General features: G+C 35.7%; 1 protein-coding gene across 3 annotated transcripts in view; it reads left to right on the plus strand.

Annotated features, from left to right (window-relative positions):
* ly75 (lymphocyte antigen 75) overlaps positions 1-27,398 on the plus strand; it is a 91,187-nt gene that overhangs the window by 9,787 nt on the left and 54,002 nt on the right. The window contains exons 3-8 of one of the 3 annotated variants that reach the window (XM_062035019.1): positions 8,787-8,960; positions 9,029-9,190; positions 12,289-12,408; positions 23,653-23,793; positions 23,858-24,049; positions 24,116-24,276. In XM_062035019.1, the coding sequence (XP_061891003.1) occupies positions 8,787-8,960; positions 9,029-9,190; positions 12,289-12,408; positions 23,653-23,793; positions 23,858-24,049; positions 24,116-24,276 (950 nt within the window). Of the gene's footprint in view, positions 1-8,786; positions 8,961-9,028; positions 9,191-12,288; positions 12,409-21,588; positions 21,675-23,652; positions 23,794-23,857; positions 24,277-27,398 lie in introns of those variants that run through there. The other 2 variants (XM_062035011.1, XM_062035025.1) reach the window with 2 other exon arrangements.

Below are 27,398 nucleotides of genomic sequence, written 5' to 3' on the forward strand. Positions count from 1 at the left end.
ATAAGTGCATGTAAAATGTCAATTAATTCATACGAAACTTGACCACAAACATGCTCCCAGCCCCTTCCTGCTGCGTCACTGGGAAGGTTAGCCCAGGGTCAACTTGTTCAGGACATCCATTATACTTGCAGGAAAAATACCAACATTTGGTGAGATTATAAACTGTAAATGTCCATAAAAAAGATAGAATATAAAATCACTATCAGATAAGGTTTGGGAATAAAATAAAAAATGACACAAAAACAAAAAGAGGCAAAATGTTACCAGACATTTAAAACATTTCATTAATTTAAATGTTTGTTATTGAACAATTTATTTCCTATCAAATAATTTGTGAACAAAACATGCTTCAAATTCAATTCAAGTTTGATTAAAAAAGTAAAAAAAATAAAAGTTTCACAAAAATAAAAGTGTGTACAATTTTTGTAAGAAATAAAAGTCTGCTTTAGGCGCTAATGTCCAACATCATATGTGTTTATAATTGCAGCTAAGTACAACATGAGCCTCCTCTCAGGTGTGCAGACAGGTACAGGTGTGACACCGAGGTGTGTTCAAACTGGTTCTTGTACATTTCTAAGTCTAATGGAGACAACCTGTCTGCTAATGTTGTCGTTATGCGAGCAGACGACAACAACTAAAGCGGCTCATGTTGTTCTTACTAAGTGTCATGTCTTCATGTGCCTCATGATTCACTACAGGGTTTCCCACACATTCATTTATTTGTGGCGGCCCGCCACGAAAGAATTACGTCCGCCACAAATTTAAAAAAAATTTATTAAATTTTTTTTTTTTTTTTTTTTTTTTTTGTCCTCTCCAGCTTCTCAGGCAAATCATATAGTTGATGTAGATGCCCATATCGGCTGTTCAGATTTACTTTACAAAAGAGAAGTGTAGGATACTTGTCTTGTTGCCTTATTTGTATTTGACTTTATTAGATGTATTTATATTAGAAACACAACATGTGTATATAACAAAGGGTGCAAAGTGTGCAGGCAGTAGGAAACACATGGTTAAGTGTAGGGAGTAAAACTGATGGCAGTCTAAAGTTCAAGATTTCTGGAGCTCTTTGTTCAGTGGATCAGATGTTTGATGAAGCTCTGTGTCCATCTACCACCACTACTGTTTTCTGTTTATTTGTTACTGACTGTTTCACTTTATGTTGCTGGTAAATAATATGGTTGTAGTAGTAGGCTAAAGTTAAATGATTTAGTATGCACTAATTAAAGGGGCAGAGCTTTAAGAGACATTTTAGCTTTTATATTTTATAAGATATATTTTTTGTAAGAACCACAATTAATACATATATTTCAGTCAAATCTGTATATAAATATGTACATAAAGTGTTGTAATTATATTGTAAAATGGATGGATGGATGGACGTTTAAAACAAAACTGTTATTATTCATTAGTAAGTATACATTTTTTGAGCCTTTCTAGAGAAAATCAAATCATTGTAGTAAATTATGCAAATTACTTGATTACGTCATGGTGACCACGCCCATAGCCACGCCCCCACCGCCGCAGGTATCTTGGCAGGTTATGGGAAACACTGCACTATCAACCTTCTTTTGACAGTGCTTCTTCAGCCATTATTTACTCTGCTGCATGACTAATACATGAATACTGCACGGGTGTCCAAAGTACGACACGGGGGCCATTTGTGGGCCTGCTTCTCTTTGCGCTGCAACGTTGATTATACGTACATATCCTTTAAAACTGTCTTTAAAACAACGTTGCGAAATAGTTGTGTTTGTAAATCGGGACAACATTGGCGTCTGACGTTGGATCCACGTTGTTGGTTGGGAATGACCACAGTTCAATGGTCAAATCAACGTCACAACCTGACATTGAATAAACGTTGTCAAAAAGCATGTTGTTTCAATGTTGTATTTGTGTTGTGGAATAGGACCAAAATTCAACGGTCAACATCAGAACCAGTGTTTCCCACACATTCATTTATTTTTGGTGGCCCGCCACGAAATAATTATGTCCGCCACAAATATAAAAAAAATTTTTTTTTTATTTAAAAAAAAAATGTTTTATTTATTTTTTGTCCTGTCCAGCTTCTCAGGCAAATCATATAGTTGATGTAGATGCCCATATAGGCTGTTCACATTTACTTTACAAAAGAGAAGTGTAGGATACTTCTCTTGTTGCCTTATTTGTATTTGACCACTACTGTTTTCGGTTTATTTGTTACTGACTGTGGCAGGACACCTCTGCCTCTGTTTCACTTTATGTTGCTGGTAAATAATATGGTTGTAGTAGTAGGCTAAAGTTAAATGATTTAGTATGCACTAATTAAAGGGGCAGAGCTTTAAGAGACATTTTAGCTTTTATATTTTATAAGATATATTTTTTGTAAGAACCACAATTAATAAATATATTTCAGTCAAATTTTTTTTTTTTAAATTACCTTATCTTCACCATACATGGTTGTCCAAATTAGGCATAATAATGTGTTAATTCCACGACTGCATATATCGGTTGATATCGGTATCGGTTGATATCGGTATCGGTAATTAAAGAGTTGGACAATATCGGAATATCGGATATCGGCAAAAAGCCATTATCGGACATCCCCAGTAAGTATAAATTTTTTAAGCCTTTTTAGAGAAAATCATATCATTGTATTAAATTATGCAAATTACTCGATGATGTCATTGTGACCACGCCCGTAGCCACGCCCCCACCGCCACGGGTATCTTGGCAGTTTATGGGAAACACTGAGAACCCAACGTTGATTAAACGTTGTCAAAAAGTATGTTGTGTCATGTATTTATGTTGTAGAATATTGGCTCAGAAATGACCACAATTCAATGGTCCAATCAACGTCAGAGCCCGACATTGATTAAACGTCGTCAAACGGCGTGTTGTATACTTCTGGAGCCTACTATCAATAAACAACCTGACGGTGGACGTTGTTTCAAAAGTGCAACACTTGGGCGGGTCAGAATAATAAATGTCAATAAAGCAAGAAGTGTACAAAGTGCAGTCTGTTACATTGAAGCAATAAAATAAGCAAGAAGCGATACATAACAAGTGTGTCAAATTGTTGCCACTGATGAGAAGTCAACAACATTACGGCCTTTTGGGGGTTTTAAGGCCTAAAGTGGCTTAACTAGCAGCAAAATATGTCATCTTTTGATGCTTCCTTTCCTATAACATGAATTAGTTTTCTGCTTTTTAGTGTTTCTTGTCATCTCAAAAAGTACAGGAGTTCTACAAACATTGTCAAACACATACAGTATTGATGTTTTACTCTTTTGTATCACACAGACACACACTAAGTACACACACTTAGATCTTAGAATCACATGACTCTTTTATGGATCATAACCAGTAGCAAACATTTATTATTATTTTAGAAAGCAACACCACCAAAGTCTTCCTTATTGTCTGCTGACTGCTTGGTCCTAACTGATAGTTTTACACTTCATAATGTTTACACTTAATGTTTTACACTTCATAATGTTTACACTTAATGTTTTACACTTAATAATGTTTTACACTTAATAATGTTTTACACTTAATGTTTTACACTTAATAATGTTTACACTTAATAATGTTTTACACTTAATAATGTTTTACACTTAATAATGTTTACACTTAATAATGTTTACACTTAATGTTTTACACTTCATAATGTTTACACTTAATGTTTTACACTTAATAATGTTTTACACTTAATAATGTTTTACACTTAATGTTTTACACTTAATAATGTTTACACTTAATGTTTTACACTTCATAATGTTTACACTTAATGTTTTACACTTAATAATGTTTTACACTTAATGTTTTACACTTAATAATGTTTACACTTAATAATGTTTTACACTTAATAATGTTTTACACTTAATGTTTTACACTTAATAATGTTTACACTTAATAATGTTTTACACTTAATAATGTTTTACACTTAATAATGTTTACACTTAATGTTTTACACTTCATAATGTTTATACTTAATGTTTTACACTTAATAATGTTTTACACTTAATGTTTTACACTTAATAATGTTTACACTTAATAATGTTTTACACTTAATAATGTTTACACTTAATAATGTTTTACACTTAATAATGTTTTACACTTAATAATGTTTACACTTAATAATGTTTACACTTAATAATGTTTTACACTTAATAATGTTTACACTTAATAATGTTTTACACTTAATAATGTTTACACTTAATAATGTTTTACACTTAATAATGTTTTACACTTAATAATGTTTACACTTAATAATGTTTACACTTAATGTTTTACACTTAATAATGTTTTACACTTAATGTTTTACACTTAATAATGTTTTGCACTTAATAATGTTTACACTTAATAATGTTTTACACTTATTGTTTTACACTTAATAATGTTTTACACTTAATAATGTTTTACACTTCATAATGTTTTACACTTATTGTTTTACACTTAATGATGTTTTACACTTAATATTGTTTTACACTTAATAATGTTTTACACTTAATAATGTTTTACACTTAATGTTTTACACTTAATGTTTTACACTTAATAATGTTTTACACTTAATGTTTTACACTTAATGTTTTACACATAATGTTTTACACTTAATGTTTTACACATAATAATGTTTTACACTTAATGTTTTACACTTAATAATGTTTTGCACTTAATAATGTTTACACTTAATAATGTTTTACACTTATTGTTTTACACTTAATAATGTTTTACACTTCATAATGTTTTACACTTAATAATGTTTTACAGTTATTGTTTTACACTTAATAATGTTTTACACTTAATAATGTTTTACACTTATTGTTTTACACTTCATAATGTTTTACACTTAATAATGTTTTACACTTAATGTTTTACACCTAATAATGCTTTACAGTTAATGTTTTACACTTAATAATGTTTTACACTTAATGTTTTACACTTAATAATGTTTACACTTAATGTTTTACACTTAATGATGTTTTACACTTAATAATGTTTACACTTAATGTTTACACCTAATGTCTCACACTTAATGTTTTACACTTAATAATGTTTTACACTTAATGTTTTACACTTATTGTTTTACACTTATTGTTTTACACTTAATAATGTTTTACACTTATTGTTTTACACTTAATAATGTTTTACACTACATAATGTTTTACACTTAATAATGTTTTACACTTAATGTTTTACACTTAATAATGTTTTACACTTAATAATGTTTACACTTAATGTTTTACACTTAATAATGTTTTACACTTATTGTTTTACACTTAATAATGTTTTACACTTAATGTTTTACACTTAATAATGTTTTACACTTAATGTTTTACACTTCATAATGTTTACACTTAATGTTTTACACTTAATAATGCTTCACAGTTAATGTTTTACACTTAATAATGTTTTACACTTACTGTTTTACACTTAATAATGTTTACACTTAATGTTTTACACTTAATGATGTTTTACACTTAATAATGTTTTACACTTAATGTTTTACACTTAATAATGCTTTACAGTTAATGTTTTACACTTAATAATGTTTTACACTTAATGTTTTACACTTAATAATGTTTACACTTAATGTTTTACACTTAATGATGTTTTACACTTAATGATGTTTTACACTTAATGTTTTACACTTAATGTCTTACACTTAATGTTTTACACTTAATGTTTTACACTTATTGTTTTACACTTATTGTTTTACACTTAATGTTTTACACTTATTGTTTTACACTTAATAATGTTTTACACTTCATAATGTTTTACACTTAATAATGTTTTACACTTAATGTTTTACACTTAATAATGCTTTACAGTTAATGTTTTACACTTAATAATGTTTTACACTTAATAATGTTTAACACGTAATGTTTAACACTAATGTTTTACACTTAATAATGTTTTACACTTAATAATGTTTAACACTTAATGTTTTACACTTAATAATGTTTTACACTTAATAATGTTTTACACTTAATAATGTTTTACACTTAATGTTTTACACTTAATAATGTTTTACACTTAATAATGTTTTACACTTAATAATGTTTAACACGTAATGTTTTACACTTAATAATGTTTAACACGTAATGTTTTACACTTAATATTGTGTTTGTCCTTCGTAAACATTAATTTATGTTCCAACACATTCACCCCCGCACTTTAAGACCATTTGTCAACTGCTGAGAGTGATCTATAGCGCTCCTTTTTGTTGGTAAATGAGAGAATATCGTCACACCTCAACATGTCTAACACGTAAATGCTGCCTCTCTGCTAGGTCAGCATTGCAAACGACAATCAATTCTTAATCGTCTTGATTAAATACATGTAGTAATACATGTCAACAAGGAAGTGAAATGTTTATGTACTACATTACCCAGAAGGCTATGGGGTGTAGAAAGGAACAGGAAGTAGGTCAGAGCTACAACAATTGTGTGGTTGGATCAATAAAGAGTTGATGTATTGTCTACACGAGAAACAAACACCATTTTGATTAGACAGTTGACGTGCCGCTTAGAGACTCATTTGATTGGTGGAAATGATGCAGATTGGCCAAATTATGTGGGGAATCCATTCAGTTTGTGTTCATTTGGCACGATTGCAACATAGCGACTTCCTGGAGGTACTGACTAATTCCACAGATGTTTCTTTTAATATATGTGTAACATTGTTTTGCCTTTTTTTTTTTTAATTATGTAATCTAATCCACCGCCACAAATTGATTGAATTTGTGTTCATTTGTCACGATTGCAACATGGCGACTTCCTGGAGGTACTGACTAATTCCACAGATGTTTCTTTTAATATATGTGTAACATTGTTTTGCCTTTTTTTTTTTTAATTATGTAATCTAATCCACCGCCACAAATTGATTGAATTTGTGTTAATTCGTCACGATTGCAACATGGCGACTTCCTGGAGGTACTGACTAATTCCACAGATGTTTCTTTTAATGTACACTACCGTTTAAAAGTTTGGGGTCACATTGAAATGTCCTTATTTTTGAAGGAAAAGCACTGTACTTTTCAATGAAGATAACTTTAAACTAGTCTTAACTTTAAAGAAATACACTCTAGAGCAGGGGTCACCAACCTTTTTGAAAGCAAGAGCTACTTCTTGGGTAGTGATTAATGCGAAGGGCTACCAGTTTGATACACACTTAAATAAACTACCAGAAATAGCCAATTTGTTCAATTTACCTTTAACTCTATGTTATTATTAATAATTAATGATATTTACACTTAATTGAACGGTTTAAAAGAGGAGAAAACACGAAAAAAATGACAATTAAATTTTGAAACATAGTTTATCTTCAATTTCGACTCTTTAAAATTCAAAATTCAACCGAAAAAAAGAAGAGAAAAACTAGCTAATTCGAATCTTTTTGAAAAAATTAAAAAAATAATTTATGGAACATCATTAGTAATTTTTCCTGATTAAGATTAATTTTAGAATTTTGATGACATGTTTTAAATTGGTTAAAATCCAATCTACACTTTGTTAGAATATATAACAAATTGGACCAAGCTATATTTCTAACAAAGACAAATCATTATTTCTTCTAGATTTTCCAGAACAAAAATTTTAAAAGAAATTCAAAAGACTTTTAAATAAGTTTTAAATTTGATTCTACAGATTTTCTGGATTTGCCAGAATAATTTTTTTGAATTTTAATCATAATAAGTTTGAAGAAATATTTCACAAATATTCTTTGTCGAAAAAACAGAAGCTGAAATGAAAAATTAAATTAAAATGTATTTATTATTCTTTACAATAAAAAAAATAAATTGACTTGAACATTGATTTAAATTGTCAGGAAAGAAGAGGAAGGAATTTAAAAGGTAAAAAGGTATATGTGTTTAAAAATCCTAAAATCATTTTTAAGGTTGTATTTTTTCTCTAAAATTGTCTTTCTGAAAGTTATAAGAAGCAAAGTAAAAAAATTAATGAATTTATTTAAACAAAAGAAGACCAAGTCTTTCAAATATTTTCTTGGATTTTCAAATTCTATTTGAGTTTTGTCTCTCTTAGAATTAAAAATGTCGGGCAAAGTGAGACCAGCTTGCTAGTAAGTAAATAAAATTAAAAAAATAGAGGCAGCTCACTGGTAAGTGCTGCTATTTGAGCTATTTTTAGAACAGGCCAGCGGGCTACTCATCTGGTCCTTACGGGCTACCTGGTGCCCGCGGGCACCGCGTTGGTGACCCCTGCTCTATACATTGCTAATGTGCTAAATGACTATTCTAGCTGCGAATATCTGGTTTTTGGTGCAATATCTACATAGGTGTATAGAGGCCCATTTCCAGCAACTATCACTCCAGTGTTCTGATGGTACAATGTGTTTGCTCATTGGCTCAGAAGGCTAATTGATGATTAGAAAACCCTTGTGCAATCATGTTCACACATCTGAAAACACTTTAGCTCGTTACAGAAGCTACAAAACTGACCTTCCTTTGAGCAGATTGAGTTTCTGGAGCATCACATTTGTGGGCTCAATTAAACGCTCAAAATGGCCAGAAAAAGAGAACTTTCATCTGAAACTCGACAGTCTATTCTTGTTCTTAGAAATGAAGGCTATTCCACTAAATTGTTTGGGTGACCCCAAACTTTTGAACGGTATGTGTAACATTGTTTTGCCTTTTTTTTTTTTAAATTATGTAATCTAATCCACCGCCACAAATTGATTGCAACTCCGTGGGAAAAACTGGTTCTTGTCCTTAGATGAGATATTGTATGGTACTGCCAGGATCACGTGCAAGTTCCCTGACGTTCTGGTGTGCTTGGTTCCCGCAGTCATCCACACCACCAACGGCAACTCTGCCGGCGCTCCCTGCGAGTTTCCCTTCAAGTACAACGGAAGCTGGCACCACGGCTGCCTCCCGGACTCCGACTTCCCGGGGCTCTCCTGGTGCTCCACCTCCTCGGACTACGACCAGGACAGGAAGAAGGGGCACTGTCTAACGCCCGGCACGTGGTGTTGTTGACAAGGTTGGCGTCAACGTCTCTTTTTTGACTTTTGACTTTTGACTTCTCAGAGAAGGGTTGCCAGACCCTGTTTGTGGGACCAGAGGGAGACTCCTGCTACCAGTTTGTTCCCGGCGCCGCCGTCACCTGGCAGCAAGCTCTGGATTCTTGTCGGAGCCAAGGAGCAGATTTGCTCAGCGTGTCCTCCCCGGATGATCTCCACTCCAAAACATGTAAGACGTAATAATAAGTACAGTGGTGGTCAAAAGTGTACGTACACGTGTAAAGAACATGATGTCATGGCTGTCTGGAGTTTACAATCATTTCTTATTTTGTTGTGATGTAGTGATTGGAGCACATACTTGTTGCTCACTAAAAACATTCATGAAGTTTGCTTCTTTTATGAATTTATTATGGCTCTACTGAAAATGTGAGGGTCAAAAGTATACATACAGCAATGTTAATATTTGCTTCCTTGGCAAGTTGACCTGCAATAAGGCACTTTTGGTAGCCATCCACAAGCTTCTGCTTGACCACTAAATTGCTGCACTTCAGCTAAATGTGTTGCTTTTCTGACATGGACTTGTTTCTTCAGCATTGTCCACACCTTTAAGTCGGGACTTTGGGAAGGCCATTCTAAAACCTTCATTCTAGCCTGATTTAGCCATTCCTTTACCACTTTTGAGGTGTGTTTGGGGTAGAGATGTCCGATAATATCGGTCTGCCGATATTATCGGCCGATAAATGCGTTAAAATGTAATATCGGAAATTATCGGTATCGGTTTTTTTTATTATCAGTATCGTTTTTTTATTTTTATTTATTTATTTATTTATTTTTTAATTAAATCCACATAAAAAACACAAGATACACTTACAATTAGTGCACCAACCCAAAAAACCTCCCTCCCCCATTTCTTTCTGTTATCAATATTCTGGTTCCTACATTATACATCAATATATATCAATACAGTCTGCAAGGGATACAGTCCGTAAGCATTATATATCAATATATATCAATACAGTCTGCAAGGGATACAGTCCGTAAGCATTATATATCAATATATATCAATACAGTCTGCAAGGGATACAGTCCGTAAGCATTATATATATCAATATATATCAATACAGTCTGCAAGGGATACAGTCCGTAAGCACACATGATTGTGCGTGCTGCTGCTCCACTAATAGTACTAACCTTTAACAGTTAATTTTACTCATTTTCATTAATTACTAGTTTCTGTGTAACTGTTTTTATATTGTTTTACTTTCTTTTTTATTCAAGAAAATGTTTTTAATTTATTTATCTTATTTTATTTGATTCATTTTTTTAAAAGTACCTTATCTTCACCATACCTGGTTGTCCAAATTAGGCATAATAATGTGTTAATTCTACGACTGCATATATCGGTTGATATCGGTATCGGTTGATATCGGTATCGGTAATTAAAGAGTTGGACAATATCGGCATATCGGATATCGGCAAAAAGCCATTATCGGACATCCCTAGTTTGGGGTCATTGTCCTGTTGGAACACCCAACTGCGCCCAAGACCCAACCTCCGGGCTGATGATTTTAGCTTGTCCTGAACAATTTGGAGGTCATCCTCCTTTTTCATTGTCCCATTTAAAGCAGCAGTTCCATTGGCAGCAAAACAGGCCCAGAGCATAATACAACCATCACCATGCTTGACGGTAGGCATGGTGTTCCTGGGATGAAAGGCCTCACCTTTTCTCCTCCAAACATATTGCTGGGTATTGTGGCCAAACAGCTAAATTTTTGTTTCATCTGACCACAGAAAGTTCCTCTAGAACAGGGGTCGGCAACCCAAAATGTTGAAAGAGCCATATTGGACCAAAAATACAAAAACAAATCTGTCTGGAGCCGCAAAAAATTAAAAGCCATATTACATGTGTCATGAGATATACATTTAATTAAGAGGACTTAAAGGAAACTAAATGAGCTCAAATATAGCTACAAATGAGGCATAATGATGCAATATGTACATATAGCTAGCCTAAATAGCATGTTAGCATCGATTAGCTTGCAGTCATGCAGTGACCAAATATGTCTGATTAGCACTCCACACAAGTCAATAACATCAACAAAACTCACCTTTGTGCATTCACGCACAACGTTAAAAGTTTGGTGGACAAAATGAGACAGAAAAAGAAGTGGCATAAAACACGTCCTAGAAAGTCGGAGAAAGTTGTACATGTAAACAAACTAAGGTGAGTTCAAGGACCGCCAAAATTAGTAGGACAAAACGGCGCTCGCCAAATACTCGAATCAGTGAAGCATGTTTAATATAAACAGTGTGATTTATAACAATTAGGGATGTTTGTGTCATGTTTGTCATCCTACAGAAACCATACTAAAACAAAAAAATAGATTTTTTTCCCCTCATCTTTTTCCATTCTTCATACATTTTTGAAAAATCTCCAGAGAATGTGGGCTCTGTACCGAGGATGTCGTTGTGGCTTGTACAGCCCTTTGAGACACTTGTGATTTAGGGCTATATAAATAAACATTGATTGATTGATTGATTGATGTAAACAAACTGCGGTGAGTTCAAGGACCGCCAAAATTAGTAGGACAAAACGGCGCTCGCCAAATACTCGAATCAGTGAAGCATGTTTAATATAAACAGTGAGCTTTATAACAATTAGGGAGGTTTGAGTCATGTTTGTCCTCCTGCAGAAACCATACTAAAACAAAAAAATAGATTTTTTTCCCCCTCATCTTTTTCCATTCTTCATACATTTTTGAAAAATCTCCAGAGAGCCACTAGGGCGGCGCTAAAGAGCCGCATGCGGCTCTAGAGCCGCGGGTTGCCGACCCCCGCTACAGAAGGTCTTATCTTTGTCCACGTGATGTCAGATGAAACAAAAATGGAGCTGTTTGGCCACAATACCCAGCAATATGTTTGGAGGAGAAAAGGTGAGGCCTTTCATCCAATTTAGTCAAGAGGAGTGGTCAAGTGGTCAAGCAGAAGCTTGTGGATGGCTACCAAAAGTGCCTTATTGCAGGTCAACTTGCCAAGGGACATGTAAGCAAATATTAACATTGCTGTATGTATACTTTTGACCCAGCTCACATTTTCAGTAGAGCCATAATAAATTCATAAAAGAAGCAAACTTCATGAATGTTTTTAGTGAGCAACAAGTATGTGCTCCAATCACTACATCACAACAAAATAAGAAATGATTGTAAAGTCCAGACAGCCATGACATCATGTTCTTTACACGTGTATGTACCCTTTTGACCACCACTGTATCTTCACCTTACTGCATGGAGTGGTTCCGACCACACGCTCAACTCCTTCTCTCTTTAGTTTTAGACGGCTTCAGCGTGATGCCTGACAAGATGTGGATAGGCCTCCATCAGTTAGACACGTCCCAAGGCTGGCAGTGGTCAGACGGGTCCCCGCTCTCCGTCCTGCGCTGGGAAACAGGTGACGCTGCTTCCTTTTTGATTGATTGATTGATTGAAACTTTTACTAGTAGATTGCACAGTACAGTACATATTCCGTACAATTGACCACTAAATGGTAACACCCCAATAAGTTTTTCAACTTGTTTACGTCGGGGTCCACGTTAATCAATTCCCACTCTCTGTGGGGCGCGGCCTAAACCCATGTGACCCTGGCCGCCCTCGTCATTGCAGATATTGAAATAAGTTTTCTTCTTCTTCCTAACAATTGAGAAGAAGTCAACCTGGGTCAGTTGGACACAGAGAATATTCCTGGTGTGTTGAGGCTAAACTAAACTAATGAAGTCTCTGTGGTGTGGGTCAGTGCAACAGTGGGACGGGCCATGTGAAGAAGCTCTTTGTGTTGCATGCTGGGTGTTATTCTTGCTCAATAAGGCCTTTTATAGCACATTGTAATACTGTGTGTGTGTGTGTGTGTGTGTGTGTGTGTGTGTGTGTGTGTGTGTGTGTGTGTGTGTGTGTGTGTGTGTGTGTGTGTGTGTGTGTGTGTGTGTGTGTGTGTGTGTGTGTGTGTGTGTGTGTGTGTGTGTGTGTGTGTGTGTGTGTGTGTGTGTTTTGTACCCTTCTTGAGACATCAACAAGGAAAAGTATCTTCCATATGAGGAGGGGCAGATGAATATAAGAATAGTATTCTTCCATCTGCTCCTTTCTGATCATGGAAATGTATAAGAAACAAAAAAAACTATGAAAGTGTCAACTGTATATGGCTTGTATATATGCATTTTCATGAAAGGAATAAAAAGAAATGATGATGATGAAATGAGGTGTGACCGAGTTAGGACATAAATCATGGTCCCAATAACATTGCATCTAATAGAGAGCCAAATACTAGGATCCGTGAACATTGCTCCAAAGTCAGGATTGTTGGTTGATTTAATGTGCGTACAAAAGTAAACATTGACAGGTGCAACGGCAGCAATATATGATAAAACAAGATGGCAGCTAAAGAAGGACTTCCCTATTCATCCCCGAACGGCTGACTTTACGACTTCCGGTGCTGACGTAAGACAACCTGCGTCCCATATGTGACCATAGGATGAACAAAAACACTACGCTACTAAGACTATAGTGGCCATTAACAGTTAGCTTCTACAGTAAAATTATGACTTATGTCATGATATTGCCAAGTGAAATTCCAATTATTAGTAAAATGTTTAAATTTTCTTATAAAATTGTGACTTTTGTCGAGTAAAGTTACGACTCTTTCCATAAAATTGCCAAAATTGTAAACTTTTCTTGTAAAATTGCGACTGTTATTGAGTAAAATTCCAACTTTTATCATAATATTGCACAAATGTTCAGTTTTTCTTGTAAAATTTGGACTTACGTTAAGTAAAATTACGACTTATTATAATACTGCCAAAAATCAAAGTTTTTCTTGAGAAATTGTGACCTTTTTCTTGTGAAATTCCAACAAGCTTATTTATATTTGGATAGTATGTATATATTATTAATGTTGTAAATACACATCTTTATATATTTAGAAAGCGTGTGTGTGTTTGTGTGTGTGTGTGTGTGTGTGTTCTTGTGTTTCTACCCTTCTTGAGACATCAACAAGGAAAAGTAGCTTCCATATGAGGAGGTGTGACCAAGTTAGGACATAAATCATGGTCCCAATACAGAAAACCATTGCATCTAACAGAGAGCCAAATACTACAGTCCGTGAACATTGCTCCAAAGTCAGGATTTTTGTGTTGATTTACTGTGCGTACAAAAGTAAACATTGACAGGTGCAAAGGCAGCAATATATGATAAAACAAGACGTGTTTCTTATAAAATTGTGACTTTTGTCGAGTAAAGTTACGACTCTTTTCAAAAAATTGCCAAAATGTTAAGCTTTTCTTGTAAAATTGCGACTGTTATTGAGTAAAATTCCAACTTTTATCATAATATTGCACAAATTTTCAGTTTTTTTTGTAAAATTTTGACTTGCTTTGAGTAAAATGAGGACTTATTATAATACTGCCAAAGTTCTGTTTTTCTTGTGAAATTGTGACCTTTTTTCTTGTGAAATTCCAACTCACTTTTTTATATTTGCATGGTATGTATATATTATTAATGTTGTATATACAAATCTTTATATATTTAGAAAGTGTGCGTGTGCGTGTGTGTGCGTGTTCTTGTGTTTCTACCCTTCTTGAGACATCAACAAGGAAAACTAGCTTCCATATGAGGAGGTGTGACCAAGTTAGGACATAAATCATGGTCCCAATACAGAAAACCATTGCATCTAATAGACAGCCAAATACTAGAGTCTGTGAACATTGCTCCAAAGTCAGGATTTTTGTGTTGATTTACTGTGCATACAAAAGTAAACATTGACAGGTGCAAAGGCAGCAATATATGATAAAACAAGACGTGTTTCTTATAAAATTGTGACTTTTGTCGAGTAAAGTTACGACTCTTTTCAAAAAATTGCCAAAATGTTAAGCTTTTCTTGTAAAATTGCGACTGTTATTGAGTAAAATTCCAACTTTTATCATAATATTGCACAAATGTTCTGTTTTTTTTGTAAAATTTTGACTTGCTTTGAGTAAAATGAGGACTTTTATTATAATACTGCCAAAGTTCTGTTTTTCTTGTGAAATTGTGACCTTTTTTCTTGTGAAATTCCAACTCACTTTTTTATATTTGCATGGTATGTATATATTATTAATGTTGTATATACAAATCTTTATATATTTAGAAAGTGTGTGTGTGTGTGTGTGTGTGTGTGTGTGTGTGTGTGTGTGTGTGTGTGTGTGTGTGTGTGTGTGTGTGTGTGTGTGTGTGTGTGTGTGTTCTTGTGTTTCTACCCTTCTTGAGACATCAACGAGGAAAAGTAGCTTCCATATGAGGAGGTGTGACCAAGTTAGGACATAAATCATGGTCCCAATACAGAAAACCATTGCATCTAACAGACAGCCAAATACTAGAGTCCGTGAACATTGCTCCAAAGTCAGGATTTTTGTGTTGATTTACTGTGCATACAAAAGTAAACATTGACAGGTGCAAAGGCAGCAATATATGATAAAACAAGATGGCAGCTAAAGAAGGACTTCCCTATTCATCCCCGAAAAAACCCCGCCAGGTGAACGGCTGATTTTACGTCTTCCGGTACTGACGTAAGACAACCCATATGTGACCATAGGATGAACAAATACACTACGCTACTAGGACTATAGTGGCCATTAACAGTTATCTTCTACAGTAAAATTCCGATTATTACTATAATATTGCCAAAATGTTCAAGTTTCCTTATAAAATTGTGACTTTTGTCGAGTAAAGTTACGACTCTTTTCATAAAATTGCAAAAATTTTAAGCTTTTCTTGTAAAATTGCAACTGTAATTGAGTAAAATTCCAACTTTTATCATAATATTGCACAAATGTTCAGTTTTTCCTGTAAAATTTTGACTTCCGTTGAGTGAAATGACGACTTTTATTATAACATATAAGTTTTTCTTGTGAAATTCCAACTCATTTTTCACAACAAGCTTTTTTATATTTGCATAGTATGTATATATTATTAATGTTGTAAACACACTTCTTTATATATCTAGAAAGTGTGTGTGTGGTGAAAGTGACAGCTAGCAGGCGGACATTTCTCTAACCCCCTTGAAGAGTTGCATGTTAGAGATTCTTCAAGATGTTTTCGCCCAGACTTGCCTGGCGCTCGCTGAAGAAGTCTTTTTGGATCCGATGAGACGCGGGCGGGTGTTTGGGGGGGCAGCACAGTCCTTCTAGATCAGGGGTCACCAACCTTTTTGAAAGCAAGAGCTACTTCTTGGGTAGTGATTAATGCGAAGGGCTACCAGTTTGATACACACTTAAATAAATTGCCAGAAATAGCCAATTTGCTCAATTTACCTTTAACTCTATGTTATTATTAATAATTAATGATATTTACACTTACCGTATTTCCTTGAATAGCCGCAGGGGCGTTAATTAATTTAAAACCTCCTGTCACACCTGCGTTTACCGGAAACCGGCGGGATGGCCGTGCATGCGGTAATTATTTTAAAACCTCTTCTCACTCCGGCGTTTACCAAAAGGAATCCATAAAATTTAGGCGTGCGCTTTGAGTGTGATGTAAGCATACCATCATGAAAAGCACATTTAATTAACAAAAACGTTATTATGGTCTTACCTGTACTTATAAATGGAGTCCATTTGCAGCTCCTTCTGACCAAAAGCATCGATAACTTGTTTATAGAAGTCTTCCTTATTTTCTTTCTTCAGTTTTAAAAGTCTCTGTTTCGATGGAGATATTCCTTTAATTATTACCTCCTGCTTCGATTGAAAGTCCAGTTTAGAAAACTGTTTTATTTTAGATACCTGTATGTGATCCTCCAAGTTAGAAGTTCAGGCAGAGGGAAAAAATAAATCTCTTGCTGCGTGTGTTCACTTCTTCTGCAGTACAGGAAGTCGCAAGAAGGATCACTAGCGCGGCAGCGCCCTCTACCACCAGGAGGCGGGAGTCATTTAATGACTTATACAGTATTTCACACACGCAGCTACGGTATATTAATAATGATAATGATAAATGGGTTATACTTGTATAGCGCCTTTCTACCTTCAAGGTACTCAAAGCGCTTTGACAGTATTTCCACATTTACCCATTCACACACTGATGTCGGGAGCTGCCATGCAAGGCGCTAACCAGCAGCCATCAGAGGCAAAGGGTGAAGCATCTTGCCCAAGGACACAACGGACGTGACTAGGAAGGTAGAAGGTGGGGATTGAACCCCAGTAACCAGCAACACTCCGATTGCTGGCACAGCCACTCTACCAACTTCGCCATACTGTACCGGTATTCAATAGCTTGAACCTTAAATCCTACTGAAAAGCTCTTTATCTTTTTTCCTTTGTGCGATAGTAAACTACTGAAATCAGCTTCCTCCATTTTGAAAAGGAGGACAGATGCGTCACTCGTGACGTAACGAATTTGACCCGGTGGAAGTTCTAGCCATATGCTAAATATTTTGCGAAACGAGTTTGACCCGGCGAAAATTATAGACATGCGATAATAAAATTAATATTTTGCGAAACGAATTTGATCCAGCTTCAATAATAAACCGGCGATAAGGCCAAGCATGCGTTAATTATTTTGAGAAACGAGTTTGACCCGGCAGTAATTCTAGACGTGCGAATACTATATTCCCTGCGCCAAAACAAGGAAATACGGTAATTGAACGGTTTAAAAGAGGAGAAAACACAAAAAAAATGACAAATTTTGAAACATAGTTTATCTTCAATTTCGACTCTTTAAAATTCAAAATTAAACCGAAAAAAAGAAGACAAAAACTAGCTAATTCGAATCTTTTTCAAAAAAATTCAAAAAAGAATTTATGGAACATCATTAGTAATTTTTCCTGATTAAGATTAATTTTAGAATTTTGATGACATGTTTTAAATAGGTTAAAATTCGATCTGCACTTTGTTAGAATATACAACAAATTGGACCAAGCTATATTTCTAACAAACACAAATAATTATTTCTTCTATGTTTTCCAGAACCAAAATTGTAAAAGAAATTCAAAAGACTTTGAAATAAGATTTAAATTTGATTCCACAGATTTTCTAGATTTGCCACAATAATTTTTTTGAATTTTAATCATAATAAATTTGAAGAAATATTTCACAAATATTCTTCGTCGAAAAAACAGAAGCTAAAATGAAGAATTAAATTAAAATGTATTTATTATTCTTTACAATAAAAATAAAAAAAATTACTTGAACATTGATTTAAATTGTCAGGAAAGAAGAGGAAGGAATTTAAAAGGTATATGTGTTTAAAAATCCTAAAATCATTTTTAAGGTTGTATTTTTTCTCTAAAATTGTCTTTCTGAAAGTTATAAGAAGCAAAGTAAAAAAATTAATTAATTTATTTAAACAAGTGAAGACCAAGTCTTTAAAATATTTTCTTGGATTTTCAAATTCTATTTGAGTTTTGTCTCTCTTAGAATTAAAAATGTCGGGCAAAGCGAGACCAGCTTGCTAGTAAATAAATACAATTCAAAAAATAGAGGCAGCTCACTGGTAAGTGCTGCTATTTGAGCTATTTTTAGAACAGGCCAGCGGGCTACTCATCTGGTTCTTACGGGCTACCTGGTGCCCGCGGGCACCGCGTTGGTGACCCCTGTTCTAGATACAAGTTGTTTCTTAACGTGTTCCTTATTTGTGTGGAAAGTTTGCATGTGCGTGATAATACCCAATATGGCGTCAAAAAAACCAAAAACACTGCACACTCTTTTTCTGTTTCTTACATTAGTTTTGTTGACTTTTAAGGGCAAACGTGGATTACACGACTCAGCAACTGCTCACTTTAAACCTCTGCCGGTCAGAGCCAATCAGAGGGAATGAGAGTGGTCTTTGGAAAAAATATATATCACGGGTGCACATTACGTGGATGGCGGAGGGTGTGTCAGTCATTAAAAAATTGACCTAAAAATGAGCGATCATCAATCTTCACCAAGACTTGACTTTGGTCACTTGATTGACATTCACGGTACCCGAGGGTCTTGTGAGATGACATTTAATACACACAAAAGTATAGAAAATTGGTAAAGTTGAGTACCGGTATCGGTTCAAATGACACCCATCCCTAATAGCGGTAGGGATGATGTTTGATAAGGAATTATCGAGTTCGAGCCTATTATCGAATCCTCTTATCGAACCGATTCCTTATCGATTCTCTTATCGAGTCCAGATAGGTTGTTGTATATGGAAAAAAACACACAATATTTGGTTTAACAAAAGCTCACTTTTATTATATAATGAAAAAATAAAATCTAGTAAATAAATAAATATTGACTGTTACCCACCTAAAAAAATAAAATAAAATAAATAAATATTGACTGTTGTTACCCAAAGTATATTAAGTGGGATTTTTCAGAAAAACAAATATATACAGTAACACAAAAACAAGCTGTCTCTGTGATCACTGTAGGTGTATAAATTATAATATTGTGTTAAATAAAATCAGTCCCTTGGGCACAAAACTGGAAATAATACAGCTCTCCAAAAAGTGCACTTCTGCTGCTATTGGAACATAAATGGTAAATGGGTTATACTTGTATAGCGCTTTTCTACCTTCAAGGTACTCAAAGCGCTTTGACACTATTTCCACATTCTCCCATTCACACACACATTCACACACTGATGGCGGGAGCTGCCATGCAAGGCCCTAACCACGACCCATCAGGAGCAAGGGTGAAGTGTCTTGCTCAAGGACACAACGGACGTGATGAAGTTGTTAGAAGGTGGGGGATTGCACCAGGAACCCTCAGGTTGCTGACACGGCCACTCTCCCAACCGCGCCACGCCGTCCCCATCATAACTGTTTGTTATGATGCTTTGACATTTTTGCACTTTATTTCTTTATTGAAAGAACATTCTATGAAGAGAAAAGTTGTTTGCAAATGTGGTTACAATGCTAAAAAAATGAAAAGTTAAAGCTAAAAAAAGAAATACACTTTATTGAGTTAACATTATTTCTTTATGGGGGAAAAATGTTATGAGCTAGAGCAGGGGTCGGCAACCCGCGGCTCTTTAGCGCCGCCCTAGTGGCTCTCTGAAGCTTTTTTAAAAAATGTATGAAAAATGGAAAAGGATGAGGGGAAAAAAATATATTTTTTGTTTTAATATGGTTTCTGTGGGAGGACAAACATGACTCAAACATCCCTAATTGTTATAAAGCACACTGTTTGTATTAAACATGCTTCACTGATTCGAGTATTTGGCAAGCGCCGTTTTGTCCTACTAATTTTGGCGGTCCTTGAACTCACCTTAGTTCGTTTACATCAGACCTGGGCATTGTGCGGCCCGCGGGCCGCATCCGGCCCTTTGTACGTCCCTGTCCGGCCCGCGTGAGGCCAATTATAAATTACAAAATAAATTTTAAAAAGCATCTATTTCGAGTGTGCAATACAACGGTGCTGCTTTTGTTTTGAAAAGCGTTATTTGTATTACTTCCGTGTGGACGTATGCTCGTGCGCGCAGCGGCAATCTCAAATTACAAAATAAATTTAAAAAAACATCTTTGTCGTGCGTGCAATACAACTGTGCTGCTTTTATTTTGAAAAGTGTTATTGTGCGTATGTCCTGTGAGGGAAGGCGCACAGCGACTAAAAAGAGAAAAGTTGATGACGAATGGCGTGTTTTCAACAAGACAAGTAAAGGTAAAGCTGTGTGCTTATTTGTGGTACACAGGTTGCTGTGTTTAAAGAATATAGTGTAACGACCTGCTGAAGTAGATGTTGTCTTCTTGAGTTGCGTAAATGAGGAGTGAGGAGACGTGCGTGTGGAAGGAACGAGATAAGTTGAGCTGTGTTAGTATAGCTTGCTCAATAAAAGTTTAAAAAGAGCGTCAGACTTGATGTGCACTTCTTCTGGACGCTACAATTGGTGGCAGAAGTAAAACTTTGCGCATACTGCACTGTTTGTGTGCTACGTCATCGGGAGGTACGTGCCACGTGAGGAGCTCGCCGCAAAGAGAGAGAGAGAGAGAGAGAGAGAGAGAGAGTGTTTACAGGTGCAGCCACGCTGCTTGCCACGGGGGGAATTCCGCCCTCAATGAAGACTCCCAGGTTTGATGGCAAGGCGAACTGGGAGGCATTTCATCCCACTTCTGACATCAATTGTAGCGTCCAGAAGAAGTGCACACCAAGTCTGATGCACTTTTTAAACTTTTATTGAGCATGCTATACTAACACAGCTCAACTTATCTCGTTCTTTCCAAAAGGAAAACCAATCCTCACTCCTCATTTCCGCAACAGCAACGCTTCCTCCTTCTTCGCCAATCACCTTACAGGCGTGCTACGTTCACAATGTTTTCTTATCTGGTTAAATAAAGGTTTTACAACAAAGAGGATGCAGGATAAAGTGACAGAAATTGAAATTTTTGTATTGTAATATACATCAGGAAGTGTTGTGTAAGAAAGTGTTAAAAATAAAACCATCAAAAGCCATCTGCTTTTGTATAAAGATAAGTTAGGTTAAATGAAAATATTATTATTATTATTATCTATCTTACGGTATATCAAAAATAATTTGAGCAAAATTTAATTGAAATATTGTCAGTGTGGCCCCCCAGCAGTGCTCAGGTTGCTCATGCGGCCCCCGGTAAAAATTAATTGCCCACCCCTGGTTTACATGTATGACTTTCTAGGACGTGTTTTTATGCCACTTCTTTTTCTGTCTCATTTTGTCCACCACACTTTTAACGTTGTGCGTGAATGCACAAAGGTGAGTTTTGTTGATGTTATTGACTTGTGTGGAGTGCTAATCAGACATATTTGGTCACTGCATGACTGCAAGCTAATCGATGCTAACATGCTATTTAGGCTAGCTATATGTACATATTGCATCATTATGCCTCATTTGTAGCTATATTTGAGCTCATTTAGAGTCATTTAAGTCATCTCAATTCAATGTATATCTCATGACACACTATTTGTATGTAATATGGCTTTTAATTTGTTGCGGCTCCAGACAAATTTGTTTTTGTATTTTTGCTCCAATATGGCTCTTTCAACATTTTGGGTTGCCGACCCCTGAGCTAGAGAATATAACAACTACACTACCCAGCATGCAACGGGAGTTACGAACATGCGCGGTAGCCCCGAAAAGTGTTGCATGTTGCCACGCTGTGAAAGTAAACGTCAAGAACTCAGCCGACACGCCTCGTCTGCATTATTTATAATTAGACAGACAACACATCTACAGTGTGATTTTGTAACGTTTACAAGGACAGAAAAACAAAAGTTAAAAAAGGGAGATATGTTGTATATATATGTATGTGCTGCGGTTGTTTTAAGAACGTTGCGACAGCTGCCGTAAAGGAGGTGCGTTGCTAGCCTGGTTGCTATGTTTCCGGTTGGTCGTAAAAGTGTTGGTCATGTGTTTTACCCTGCTAAAATCTCTCAGTAAAGTTATTCGATGGATTATAGCTTTTGTTTTGAACTTTATTACACCTTGGAGCGCTTTTTCCCGTCCATTGTTTTCCTGCTTTCGCTATCTGCGCCTAATGACTGAGCTACGTGACGTCATTTCTTGTGATGTCCCACGGAGCATTTCTGGTCGGGACGGGATTCGAATAAAGAATCAACTCTTTTCCTTTACTATAGTGGTCCAAACATCTCAGAACAAGCTAGTCAGGTTACTTCTAGACCTCCACCCCAGATCCCACCTCACTCCTACCCACTTCTCTAAAGTGGGCTGGCTCAAGGTGGAGGACAGAGTTAAACAACTTGCACTGAGCCTAGTCTATAAAATCCGCTACACCTCCCTGATACCGAAGTACATGTCAAACTACTTCCTTAACGTAAATGACCGCCATAACCACAACACCAGGGGGTGCTCCACTAACCACGTTAAACCCAGATTCCGAACTAACAAAGGTCTTAACTCATTCTCTTTCTATGCCACATCAATGTGGAATGCGCTCCCAACAGGTATAAAAGAAAGGGCATCTCTATCCTCCTTCAAAACCGCAATAAAAGTTCACCTCCAGGCAGCTACAACCCTAAACTAACACCCTCCCCGGATTGCTAATAATCAAATGTAAACAATCAAATGCAGATACTTTTTCTTTTTCTTATGCCTTCTGATCTCTTTTTCTTTTTCTTATGCCTTCTGATCTCTCTCTCTCTCTCTCTCTCTCTCTCTCTCTCTCTCTTTCTCTTTCTCTTTCTCTTTCTCTCTCTCTCTCTCTCTGTCCACTACTTGATGTCCATATCCCCCCCCCTCCACACCCCTGATTGTAAATAATTCAATGTGATTATCTTGTGTGATGACTGTATTATGATGATAGTATATATGATAGTGTATATCTGTATCATGAATCAATTTAAGTGGACCCCGACTTAAACAAGTTGAAAAACTTATTCGGGTGTTACCATTCAGTGGTCAATTGTACGGAATATGTACTTCACTGTGCAACCTACTAATAAAAGTCTCAATCAATCAATCAGTCTCGATAACGGGTACCGGTTCTCAAAAAGGGATTCGAGTCCGAGGACTCGGTTCTTTTCTTATCAAACAACCGGGAAAACCGGTTTCGAGTATCATCCCTAAATAGCGGTTCCCTGGGCTTGGGTCTGACCAGGAGACAGTCCAGGTTTAAAGTGACCAGGACAGAGGGGCATTAATGGGCCGTGAGTGCCAAAACTGAGGGAGTGTTTTTTGACGGCGCCGTTGTTTTATTTTGTATTTGCCGTTACAGGAATGCCCCCCCGCGCCGTCATCTTTGAGTCGGACTGCGGAGTCCTGAACTCCCAGCACAACTACGAAGCTGAAGGGTGCAGCAAACAGCTGCCGTACGTCTGCAAGAAGAAAGTGTCAGCCCTGCCCACGCCGCCGGCCGGTAGGTGCCCTTCCCCCTTTGGTACCGAGCTTGTTGGACCGCCTTCTTTCCTGGGTCTGTGCAGAGTCGCTGATGTACAACCACACGGCGTGCGAGTCCGGCTGGGTGCCCTGGAATGGCTGGTGCTACCAGCTGGTGAGGGAGGAGCCTCGGAACCTGACGGAGGCGCAGCGGCACTGCAACCGCACAGGAAGCTCCCTGGCCAGCCTGCACTCGCTGGACAGCAAGGAGATGATCAGCACCAGCTTCCACGCAGGTTCATGTCACGATTCACCCTCGTCTCACCACACCTGCTCACCTTTGTCGTCCCCCCCCCCCCCAGACGGCCAGTGGTTGGACGTGTGGATCGGTCTGATCGGGGAGGGCAGGAGGCCCACGGTCTTCAAATGGATGGACCAGGCGCCCGTCACCTTCACCTTCTGGGGCCCCAATGAGCCGGTGCAGCCTTCTCAGAACACCAGCTGTGTCTTCTACTCCGGGGAGGTGTGTCCCTAGGAGTATAGTACTTCTAAAATACTTACTTTCCTCCGTGTCAAGACCTGAAAGAGATGATAGAGCAGGGGTCACCAACCTTTTTGAAACCAAGGGCTACTTCTTGGGTACTGATTAATGCGAAGGGCTACCAGTTTGATACACACTTAAATAAATGGCCAGAAATAGCCAATTTGCTCAATTTACCTTTAACTCTATGTTATTATTAACAATTAATGATATTTACACTTAATTGAACGGTTTAAAAGAGGAGAAAACACGAAAAAAATGACTATTAAATTTTGAAACATAGTTTATCTTCAATTTCGACTCTTTAACATTCAAAATTCAACCGAAAAAAATGAAAAGAAAAACTAGCTAATTCGAATCTTTTGGAAAAAATTAAAAAAATAATTTATGGAACATCATTAGTAATTTTTCCTGATTAAGATTAATTTTAGAATTTTGATGACATGTTTTAAATAGGTTAAAATCCAATCTACACTTGGTTAGAATATATAACAAATTGGACCAAGTGATGAGGTGGCGACTTGTCCAGGGTGTACCCCGCCTTCCGCCCGATTGTAGCTGAGATAGGCTCCAGCGACCCCAAAGGGAATAAGCGGTAGAGGATGGATGGATGGACCAAGCTATATTTCTAACAAAGACAAATCATTATTTTTTCTAGATTTTCCAGAACAAAAATTTTAAAAGAAATTCAAAAAACTTTGAAATAAGATTTAAATTTGATTCTACAGATTTTCTAGATTTGCCAGAATAATTAATTTTGAATTTTAATCATAATAAGTTTGAAGAAATATTTCACAAATATTCTTCGTCGAAAAAACAGAAGCTAAAATGAAGAATTAAATTAAAATGTATTTATTACTCTTTACAATGAAAATAAAAAAATTACTTCAACATTGATTTAAATTGTCAGGAAATAAGAGGAAGGAATTTAAAAGGTAAAAAGGTATATGTGTTTAAAAATCCTGAAATCATTTTTAAGGTTGTATTTTTTTCTCTAAAATTGTCTTTCTGAAAGTTATAAGAAGCAAAGTAAAAAAAATAATGAATTTATTTAAACAAGTGAAGACCAAGTCTTTCAAATATTTTCTTGGATTTTCAAATTCTATTTGAGTTTTGTCTCTCTTAGAATTAAAAATGTCGGGCAAAGCGAGACCAGCTTGCTAGTAAATAAATACAATTTAAAAAATAGAGGCAGCTCACTGGTAAGTGCTGCTCTTTGAGCTATTTTTAGAACAGGCCAGCGGGCTACTCATCTGGTCCTTACGGGCTACCTGGTGCCCGCGGGCACCGCGTTGGTGACCCCTGTGATAGAGTATTATCTGCTCACAGATGCCACCTGGTGGTTGCTTGAGCACGCTGCAGCTACGCCCCACTCTTTAATGCTATTCTCACACGCAGGATTCTCACAGGAATGAGGCAAACATTCATCCAGACCCACTGTAACATAGAATAGTGTAGTAATAGTATGTTACGTAGTAGAACATGCTATAAGTGCACTTGAGGCCTGCAGCGTTTTGTTTTTTTGACGGACCACGGCACATTCTAGAAATATTTTACTTACAATTAAAAAAAAACATAAAAAGTGGGAAAAAAAAGAGTAAATATGTGTCATGTAATGTTGGAATATTGACACTAATATGTGTGTTTGCCCAAAAAAAATAGTATTCGTTGTCAGAAAAGGCATAAAACATAAAAAAAAATGTAACTTTATGTCAACTGATAAATCTGTAGTTGATATTTAAACGTTGCAAGTAAAAATATGTAACTAGGGATGTCCGATAATGGCTTTTTGCCGATATTCCGATATTGTCCAACTCTTTAATTACCGATACCGATATCAACCGATATATGCAGTCGTGGAATTAACACATTATTATGCCTAATTTGGACAACCATGTATGGTGAAGATAAGGTACTTTTTAAAAAAATAATAAAATAAGATAACTAAATTAAAAACATTTTCTTGAATAAAAAAGAAAGTAAAACAATATAAAAACAGTTACATAGAAACTAGTAATGAATGAAAATGAGTAAAATTAACTGTTAAAGGTTAGTATTATTAGTGGAGCAGCAGCACGCACAATCATGTGTGCTTACGGACTGTATCCCTTGCAGACTGTATTGATATATATTGATATATAATGCTTACGGACTGTATCCCTTGCAGACTGTATTGATATATATTGATATATAATGCTTACGGACTGTATCCCTTGCAGACTGTATTGATATATATTGATATATAATGCTTACGGACTGTATCCCTTGCAGACTGTATTGATATATATTGATATATAATGTAGGGACCAGAATATTGATAACAGAAAGAAATGGGGGGAGGGAGGTTTTTTGGGTTGGTGCACTAATTGTAAGTGTATCTTGTGTTTTTTATGTTGATTTAATAAAAAACAAAACAAAAAAAAACCGATACAGATAATAAAAAAACCGATACTGATAATATCCGATATTACATTTTAACGTTATCCGTTATCGTTATCGTTATCGTTATCCCTATATGTAACTTGTTTTTAATACTTTAATGAAAGCCATTACAGGTGAAATGTAAAAGTTGCAATGTTGACTCTAATAACACAAAGATGTTTTTTACATTAAAACTGTCATGCTCAAATATAATAATGAATCAAAATCAATGTTATGAATTATTGACCCATTTAAGGCTCCAATTATTTCACATCAAATATTCCTCTTTAAATATTTTTTGGAGAAAATATTGCATATTTTGTGTGTTTGCTATATTGATAAAAAAAACAACTTCTATTTGGCATAAAAGGCATAACACGTGGGAAAAAACAATAACAATTATTAGAATCGGCGAATAGATCTGAAGTTGATGTAAAATATTACATATGTTGTGTTTTGTCATAAAAAAAGGTTTTCTTTGACTAAAAAGGCATAAAACATTGGAAAGGATAAAACTTGTAATCGACGGATGGATTGAGTGGGGCCCTTTTTAAAAAATAATGTTATGTTTCAGTGATGTTTTAGTCTGTGTGATGTGCTCTGCTACTTATTGTACTGACTGTTCTTACTGTACTTACTGTACTGACAGTTCGTAGTGTTTTTACTGTACTGACTGTACTGAC

This window comes from Entelurus aequoreus, linkage group LG02, assembly GCF_033978785.1.
Source record: "Entelurus aequoreus isolate RoL-2023_Sb linkage group LG02, RoL_Eaeq_v1.1, whole genome shotgun sequence".
Classification (NCBI taxonomy): Eukaryota; Metazoa; Chordata; class Actinopteri; order Syngnathiformes; family Syngnathidae; genus Entelurus; species Entelurus aequoreus.